General features: G+C 37.3%; 1 protein-coding gene across 6 annotated transcripts in view; it reads left to right on the forward strand.

Moving 5' to 3' along the window:
* LOC107695599 (lipopolysaccharide-responsive and beige-like anchor protein) overlaps positions 1–9,858 on the forward strand; it is a 274,449-nt gene that overhangs the window by 212,708 nt on the left and 51,883 nt on the right. For all 6 annotated transcript variants that reach the window (XM_016495624.1, XM_016495602.1, XM_016495617.1 and 3 more), the window contains 3 exons: positions 2,918–3,058; positions 4,524–4,643; positions 8,302–8,454. In XM_016495624.1, coding sequence (XP_016351110.1) covers positions 2,918–3,058; positions 4,524–4,643; positions 8,302–8,454 — 414 coding nt within the window. The remainder of the gene's footprint in view (positions 1–2,917; positions 3,059–4,523; positions 4,644–8,301; positions 8,455–9,858) is intronic.

A 9,858-nucleotide genomic window follows, 5' to 3' on the forward strand; every position in this document is an offset into this window, starting at 1 on the left:
GGGGATAACCCTGATGAACGACACTGTCACGAGACCCTATTGTACTGGAGCGTAAACAACACGAGGGGCTCGCACGAACACACACACACTCATATACATGCACACAAATTTACACATCCACATAGAAACACTCTCTCACTCACACACACACACACACACACACTCACACTGAGCTATGACAGAGATGTTTTTTATCCTGCTCTCCCTTTTCTTTCTTTAATGAGGGTCCTGTTATTACCGCAATCAATCAGTTAAATCGCACAATGTTTAATTCAGTGTGTGTTCTCACCGTAGTTGCCACAAGAGAGCAGACCGTGTGTCATTGTCAGCCCAGGGCTGCATTTCAGTTTACACACACACACACACACACACAGAATAAGTCTATTACATTTCAGTGACAATTATACAAGCTTTAGTGATTTACAATCGAATGTTGATTAAACAGCGCTCCCTTTTAAATCCCAATTAAATCCAAAACATGGTTTAATCACGATTATATTAGAATTAGTGGAATATAATTAACCTCTATTTTGAAATGAGCCCCACAGCCCTTGGCCTTCTTGCACAGTGTTAAATCTCACATTAATGCAGGCACACATAAACACACAAGCACAGCGGAACATTAAAAGATACAATCATCCATATTGTGCTTGCACCATTGTGATCAATAGAAAAGCAGCAGAGGACCCTCATTACACAGCTATGATATGAGAGGAAGATGGAGATGGTCGATCTGTCCTGCCTACTCTCATTTCAAGGAACTCCATCATTCCATTACTATTGATCATACTAAGATATGAGAGACAGAGAGAGAAAGAGAGCCGCAGTTCAAGAGTAATAAAGACTCAGCAGGGTAATAACAATACATATACATGAGCATTTACTGTAAATAATGACCTGCTTCCATACGCTTCCATCTTCAGATCAATGAAGAATTAAAGCAGCTAATCAATGCTTTGATAAAACCCAATGCAGGGCAAGAGAGTATTAACCATATGAGCTCTCATATGAACTCCCCTGCATTACTTTCCGTTTGCTATTAATGTTTAACACCATTAAAAACTGAACCAAAGCACGCACATCAATAGCAAAAAATGCTCAAAATTGGGTGCTAGACAAAGAAGAAGCGCAAAACGTTACCTTGTGTGAAGTCCATTATTAAATTGTTTTGCATTTTTGGAGCCTATGGTGTGCCGACTTTTGTTTGTTGATGAACACCTTTATGATTGTATTATTTTTTTAAATTATTTTATTCAGCAAGGATTAATTAAATTGATAAAAAGTGACAGTAAAAGCATTTACTATAAGACATGCTATAAGATTTATATTTCAAATAAATGCTGTTCTTTGGAACTTTATATTTGTCATTCACTGAATCTTGAGAGAGAGCAGACCGTGTGTCATTGTCAGCCCAGGGCTGCATTTCAGTTTACACACACACACACACACACACAGAATAAGTCTATTACATTTCAGTGACAATTATACAAGCTTTAGTGATTTACAATCGAATGTTGATTAAACAGCGCTCCCTTTTAAATCCCAATTAAATCCAAAACATGGTTTAATCACGATTATATTAGAATTAGTGGAATATAATTAACCTCTATTTTGAAATGAGCCCCACAGCCCTTGGCCTTCTTGCACAGTGTTAAATATCACATTAATGCAGGCACACATAGCCACATAAGCACAATGGAGCATTAAAAGATACAATCGGTGGTTTCACACACATATTGTCCTAGCACCATTGTAATCAATAGAAAAGCAGCTGAGGACCGTCATTACACAGCTATGATATGAGAGGAAGATGGAGATGGTCGATCTGTCCTGCCTACTCTCATTTCAAGGAACTCCATCATTCCATTACTATTGATCATACTAAGATATGAGAGACAGAGAGAGAAAGAGAGCCGCAGTTCAAGAGTAATAAAGACTCAGCAGGGTAATAACAATACATATAAATGAGCATTTACATAATGACCTGTTTCCATACGCTGGGTTTCTTCAGATCAATGAAGAATTAAAGCAGCTAATCAATGCTTCTGATAAAACCCAATGCATGTCAAGAGAGTATTAGAACTCTCATACCTCAACTTTCATCCCCTGCCTTAAATTCAGTATACCCTTTACTATTAATGTTTAACACCATTATGAATGTACAAATATACATAATTCAAAAGTAGGGGTCAGTATGTTTTTCATTAAAAGATTCATTAATTTGATCAACAGTAAAAGTATAATGCTATAAGATTTACATTTCAAATAAATGCTGCTCTTTGGAACTTTCAATTTGTCATTCACTGAATCTTGATAAAAAAAAATAAAGTGCCACTGTTCCAAAATATTAAGCAGCACAACTGTTTTCATCATTGATTATAATAGTGTTTCTTGAGCACTAAATGAGCATAATAGAATGATTTCTGGAAGATAATGTGATACTGAAAATTTGAGTAATAGCTGCTAAATTTTTAGGTTTGCTATTACAGGAATAAGTTACATTTTAAAGTATATTAAAAAAGAAAACGTTATTTTAAATTGTAATAATATTTCACAATGTTACAGTTTTAGAAATCTTAAAAATCTTACAGACCCTAAACATATGAACAGCAGTACAAATGAACACAATTATTTTGTTCAATCACCTACATGAACTGTAAGATTTTATTTTTATTCACAGATAAAGAAAACAGACTGTTGAATGTGACTCACTAAAAATAACAGTCTATTATTGATGAAACTTGACAGCTGCACTAAATTATTATTTAAATAAATAAATAATTATCATTAATAAATGATTACTTTTTAACACCTGTGGTCCTTATTCTAATAATTTATTTCTTTGGTTCTTGAACATTTATGCTTTATTAATTCAGTTTTATGTTTATTACAATAATGTTGTCCTTTCTCATTACAGCCTATTGGTGCCCTCAACCCAAAGAGGGCTGCATTCTTCTCTGAACGTTTTGAATCATGGGAGGACGAGCAGGTGCCGAAATTCCACTACGGCACACACTATTCCACCTCCAGCTTTACTCAGATGTGGCTACTCAGGATTGTAAGTTTCACACTGTAACACAGAGATGTATCTAACTCCAAACTGCACAATTTTTAAATCTTTTTTTATAACATCAGTCGCACAAAAAAGAAAAGCATGTCAGTGTGCCATTTCTCAGTGCATTATTTCCTTTAACATTTGCTTTTTCATAGTCTGTTTATGTAGGACAAATAAACGGGACATGATCATAATTGTCAAAATGATTTGCACCTTTTAAAGGGTTTTAAAACATAGCAGTTCTGTGCTCTTTATGCTGCGGCAAAATGTTACACATTCATCATGTGATCTGTTGTGAAGCACATTGCAACTAATTGTTGTTTATAATTGGGCATATGTGCGTGCTCAGTCAGGTTGATTTATTGTTATATTGAAATGTAGGCCTTATCTGCATACTAACAAACACACAACACATCGCTCATCTTCCCTTCATCCTTTGTGTTCTAATATCTGCAGAGAACAAAGACGTGACACTCGGGAGGAAAAATACTTTATAAGCTTTATAACAGTATTTTGATGAAGCATGGTTTTGTTCAATATAAGCAGTTCTGTATTAGTTTTACAGTTATAAAGTCCCATGGTCCTCTCGAAGCCTTTGTACAGTGTCAGTTGCTTCACATTTAAATTAGGTCTGTGTTTTATTTAGTTTTAATGTTTAGAGCATTCACATATTCCTTATAAATTCTACTCACAAAGAGAGAGAGCGAGAGCTAGAGGTCACTAGCCCATTCCTGGCCATCACTGTAATTGTTACAGTTTTTCACTTTCATTGCCATTCCCTGTTGGCCCATTGTATTGATCCCATCCCATTATTATCAGGCTTATCCCAAATCCACTTCACCAAACACCCTAATTCATGTACCATAGCACAAATCAGCAACCTTGTGATATTGAGGCTCTTGACAGAAAAAGTAGGGTGTTAAATTCAGTCAAGCACCCAAAAGCCTCTGCGTAATTAGGGTAGTTTTCTTTCATGGTGTAGCTTACCGGGGTGCTATTCACTCTAATTGCGTCCTTCTCATCGGGGAGGTATTGTTTCAAAAGAACCACCTATTGATTCTGCACAAACAAGATTAAGCATGATTAGAAAAGAACAAATAATGCACTTGTAAAGGATTTACTGTCTGACCAGGGTTAATAACAGGTTTCTTTAGCATTCAGGTCCCTCTTTTGGGGAAGAGGATGTCATTTAGTGCACACAAATTAGGATCATATTGTTTAAGGCTTTGTTATGAACAGCAGGCATCGATGCTAAATAAGAGATACTGGTCTGGTTGCACATATTGAAAAATGTTAAAATTGCAGGCTAAACGCTGATCAAAGTAGACTCGTAGTTATTAAATACATGATCTGTGCTCAATGGAATTTGCCCTGTAGTTGTTTTAGGCCCTAACATGACTTTGTAATACTCATTTTAGCGTGAATGTGTGTGGAAAGTCCATATTTTTTCGTTCTCTTCTATTCTCAGGAGCCTTTCACGACGTTCTTCCTGAATTTCCAAGGTGGGAAATTTGACCACGCAGATCGCACTTTCTCTTCAGTGTCCAGAGCCTGGAGAAACTGCCAGAGGGACACGTCTGACGTGAAGGTATGTCAACATATGTGCATGACACTCAGAAATGTGCACAGAAATGCTTTGTGAGTCATATTACCTAATTTTCATTTTTATTTATTGTCATGATTCCATATTTATTCACATGCACAAAGCTGTACTTGTGCTTATTTCCTCTTATTCAGGCATCAGTCGGTCCCTGGATTTGGTTTTTGCCTTGCACTGATATTTTTCACAAATGTGGAGGCTATTACATGTTTAGACGTTTCTCTAGTGAGTTGACTTCCTCTTGGTAACTGGAGCTTGCTGGGACTTGGTGTGAGGGCAGTTGTCATGGAGACACTGCAGCTCTCTGCCCGGCTGCCCCCATCACCTTTCCATAAAAACTGGCCCTAGCACATGTACGGTCAGAACCAATCCTTGTCATGCTACTATGAAAGCGTCAAGGGTCCTTGATCAAAGCTTTAAACTAATCTTGATTTCAAACTTCCCCCCTTTCCCCCCTTTTACTCTCTCTTGCGAAACCTTTCATAACACTCTAACCCTCAGTTGAACCTTTTGTCGTTCGGCCCCAAACCAAAGTCAGACAGCAATCCCAACTGCACACTCAGAGGCCCTCAGAGTTTTCAGCATTAACTTTAACAAATGTCCAGACCTCTTGAAATATTCATTACAACAGACAGCCATTTTGTTAGCATGGTCGTTGCATGCTGCCGTTTTTCAGGGGCTGATTGCGCTCATTTGATAATAAGACATGTGGCTCACATTACATGGTCACACTTGATACCGAAAGCTCACTCAAAGCCCAGTTTGGATTCTACGTGAGCTTGTCACTGTGGATCAGCATAACAGGGTTGGCGTGCATCAAAACCGAATGGAGGACTTGACTAAAAACCTGGAAATCACCTTCAGTTTATTTGACTTTGAAGCTGTGGAACATTTCAAACATGTTTCACTTTTCTTAACCCTGCAAAAAAGGTCTGATAGGTGCAAATGAGAAGCAAAGAAGTGCCTTCAAATTTAATAATGTATCAATTTGCCATGCTGTTATCCCTTTTTCTTAAAAAAAACAAAAAGCACAGCAGTCCCCCCACATTTAGAAACACCCCCTCATTCAACCAAGGGGTGAAAAGCCTTTAGCAGTTTTTGTGTCTAGGCTAAAGAGAGCTATAATGGCCTAAAGCCACGCTGATCCTGTCTGTCTCTAGTCAGGCAAACTCTGGCCTGACCTTTAACCTCCATCCCCTGACCCCCGTGCACTAGGCTGAAAGCAGTGCGGACACTGAAAGTTTCCCCTCAGGGGAGTCAGAGAGGACCTAAGAGCGGGCCCAGGGGCACCCCTCTCTACTGACCCGCAGCAGGACAGGATTTTGGATCACAGGTTTTGCCCTATGACCAGTTCTGCTCAAGGGCCATTGCACATAATAGCTCCTCCCGAACCCCGGCCTTGGTCTCCTTCCCCCCCACCACTGGTTAAGTGGCTGTGGATCTTTGTGCCGCCAATGAAGACGCCAAATTTACACCAGGCTCCATACATGAACCTCAGGACGCCTGGTGCCATTGTAAAATCGTGACCTTTTTGTTTTAAAGACTTCGGTTTTAAAGAGAGGACCAGAAAGAAATGAGGCAGGAGGCTAGTTTTGAACTTCCACCTTTTGTTTGCTCACCTAATTGGCCACTCGCAGTGCACTGAGGAGCTGTGTTGTATATACACAATACACATACATATTAATGCATGCTATGTTATATTAAACATGTAAAGTTGTATTTATTCTTATATGGATGTTTAAATTTAAACCTAAAATGTTATTCTTCTACATAGAAACATTAACCATGTGGTTTTTGCTCTTTTTAATGGACCTTTCACAGAAAACCATAGATTAATTTGGATGTGAGACAGAACTTGATTGGTCTATGACTACAGAGTGAGTGATAGATTGTCAGTTAGATGGTTCTCCCAAGGGACTCATGTTTCTGCAGAGCAAGAGCATGTTTATCCTCCAAGGACTAACTTCAGACCAATACCAAGTACAAGTTAACAATTTTAATTTGATAGCTGATATTTTTACATTTAGACCCAGAGTTTTATTCCTCTCCATTGAAACAATTTTAAGAATCCTGTTTGTCTCATATAATCAAGTTATATAATAAGCTTGACCAAAGCAGATTTCAGAAAGCCAGGTATACCTTTTAGAGAAATATTTTTATCGCATACCCTTTTAGAGGAATACAGGCATATTCATTTTCTTTTCATGTTTACAAGTTGCTGCATAACAGGAAAGGTCCATTAGACCAACATGTCATATTTAATTCATTTGCTCCTCCATGGGTTTATCCACTTTATCCACTGATTTACAAAATCCTAAGAACGACAGGGTCAGATATTGTAATAAAGTTATCAAATTAAATGTTACATTTGAGCGCTGTAGCAAGAGCAGCAAGAATGATTGTTTCCTCCAAACACTGTGTAATGAGAATTAAGAAAAATGCCCATATATTTTATAAATGAGGAAAGAGATCTATTACTGTTTACCATGCTTTGACTGCAGCGTGCCACTGCACTGCTGTTTTAATGTTCTTTCAGGATGACATGCAGTCACTCTTTCTGTGAAGACTTTAAAATTGGATATTAAACTAGAGTAGCTCCAACTGCATCTTTCACTTAGAGTGGCAGCATGGCACAGATTAAAGGCTAAAGATTCAAAGAAGGATAAAGTTATCAAATTAAATGTCACATTTGAGCGCTGTAGCAAGAGCAGCAAGAATGATTGTTTCCTCCAAACACTAATGAGAATTAAGAAAAATGCCCATATATTTTATAAATGAGGAAAGAGATCTATTACTGTTTACCATGCTTTGACTGCAGCGTGCCACTGCACTGCTGTTTTAATGTTCTTTCAGGATGACATGCAGTCACTCTTTCTGTGAAGACTTTAAAATTGGATATTAAACTAGAGTAGCTCCAACTGCATCTTTCACTTAGAGTGGCAGCATGGCACAGATTAAAGGCTAAAGATTCAAAGAAGGAATAACTGATTCCTCCAGTCCTGATTCCCATTTAATGAGCTGTTATATTGTATAGATATCTAGAAATACTTGAAACTGGATGCATCTGCTTTTGCACAATAATCAGCTTTGCTTCCTTGTTTACGTTCTTGTTTGGAATGAATTATTGAATGTTATTTGGTGAATTATTTTGAATCATTATTTTTGATTGTCGAATATGTCTAATTTAGGAATGTCAAAGTCACTGTGTTAATGATGCAATTAATTAAATGTTACCATAATGTTTATCATTTTGGCAAACATGCCAACAAATCTATCCCCCCTCCCCTTTTTTTCTTTTGATTTTGAGTCTAAGACCATATGCAGTGAGTTCTCATATATTTCAGTGATATCAGCATAAAAAATATATATATATAAAATATTGCCAACAACACTTTTTATTTATTATTTTACATTATATACATATTTTATTTACACGTTTTATACATATTATACAGTACATATATACATTTTATTTAGTTTTCTTTCTTAAAAAGGAACTGCATTTGTTAACATCATGTACCAAAAAGTTATGAAAATAATTAAGATTAAATATTTAAAATTGATTGCAAGCCCTAAACTAATTATTTTATCAGTTAATAATTTGAAATTTATAGTTACATATGCCTTTTTTCTGTCTCTCTCCCAGGAGTTGATCCCTGAGTTCTATTACCTCCCAGAGATGTTTGTCAACTCCAATAATTACAACCTGGGAGTGATGGATGATGGGATGGTGGTGTCAGATGTGGAGCTGCCGCCCTGGGCCAAGAGTCCTGAGGAGTTCGTACGGATCAACCGACTCGTACGTTCACTCTCTGTGTCTCCATCTCTTTTCTTTCCCTCTCTCTCCATCTTTCTTTATCTCCCTTATTAAATTGCTGTTAAAGTGCTGATTGCGAGTGGCTCTGGCCAGCGTGTCTGGCTCTTTGTGTCTATTTGTGTGTGCGTGTGTGCACGCTAATGCTGTGACCTGTTTTATGCTGATAATTACAACTCTGATATCAGTCTGACTCTCCCATTAATCATCTCTTTCTGTGTCTCACACATGCACACAACCCCCTCATCCAGTGTCACTGTTCTGACATGCACACAGACGTTCACACACTTCTCTAAGTCTGTGTGTAGGGTTGCACTTTAGTTGTTTGATCACTATCAGATAAAGTGCTGGTTTCTCTTTGATGTGTGTACATGCTATAGAAAAGTAGTAGTCACAGTCAAAATTTGTGTTTACTATTGTCATTTTGCATTATTGACACACTATTTTCCTAATTAATGCTGTTCAGTTGCTTTGACACAATCTGTATTGTTAAAAGCGCTATATAAATAAAGGTGACTTGACTTGACTTGACAGTCATACTGATTGCACTGTTATGAACAGCACTGGTGCTGCATTAATTGGTGTCACTGCCTTATATCACAGACTCTGCCTGCCATTAAATTGCATGACAGTGCTTCTGTACAGAGTGTCAAATGTTCTGACACAATCTAAACTAACTGCATGGGCAGCTTGTAGTCAGTAGTAAGTGCACATTAATGTAACATGAGACCCTTTGTTGTCATAAGAGTCAAAGGTATTATATTTTTTGGGATATTTTAAGCTGTCATCCTCTACCAAAACAAATGTATGTTTTAAAATTGTGTTGCTTTGTTATATTAGCAAAGTAGGCCATGCACACAGTGAAAAGTTTTTGAATTTAAATTTAAATACGGGAGTGACTGTAAACAAGGCAATTAACTCACTTTTTATTTAGGGATTTTATTTTTTTAATTTATTTATTTTTGGTTACTGGACATTTTAGTGTGTTTTGTTTATACTAAAGACCATGTGCTTTCTATGACCACAGTGTGTGGGTTACCCATGGACCGCAAGGGCTGATGGGAGTAATTGTGGTGAAGAAAAAATGCAATTCGGTAAAGACATGCATCCGTTTCCTCAAATGAGCTGTCAGTGTCCAAAAGAGAGTGACATCAATGCATTAGCAACTTATTGTTTAGTTTGGTTCTTTTGTTCTCTTCAAACCATGAAGGATTTCCATCACTGGAATAAATTACATTTTACAATATATTAAAATTAAGGGTCGACCGGTATGGGTTTTTCACTGGCCGATGCCGATATTTAGAAATCAGGGTAGCTGATGGCCGATATATGATGCTGATTTTTTTGGCCGATATGTTTGGCCGATTTTCTTTTCATTTTTTTTCCCTT

This window comes from Sinocyclocheilus anshuiensis, unplaced genomic scaffold (genome assembly GCF_001515605.1).
Source record: "Sinocyclocheilus anshuiensis isolate Anshui unplaced genomic scaffold, SAMN03320099.WGS_v1.1 scaffold517, whole genome shotgun sequence".
In the NCBI taxonomy this organism is placed as follows: Eukaryota; Metazoa; Chordata; class Actinopteri; order Cypriniformes; family Cyprinidae; genus Sinocyclocheilus; species Sinocyclocheilus anshuiensis.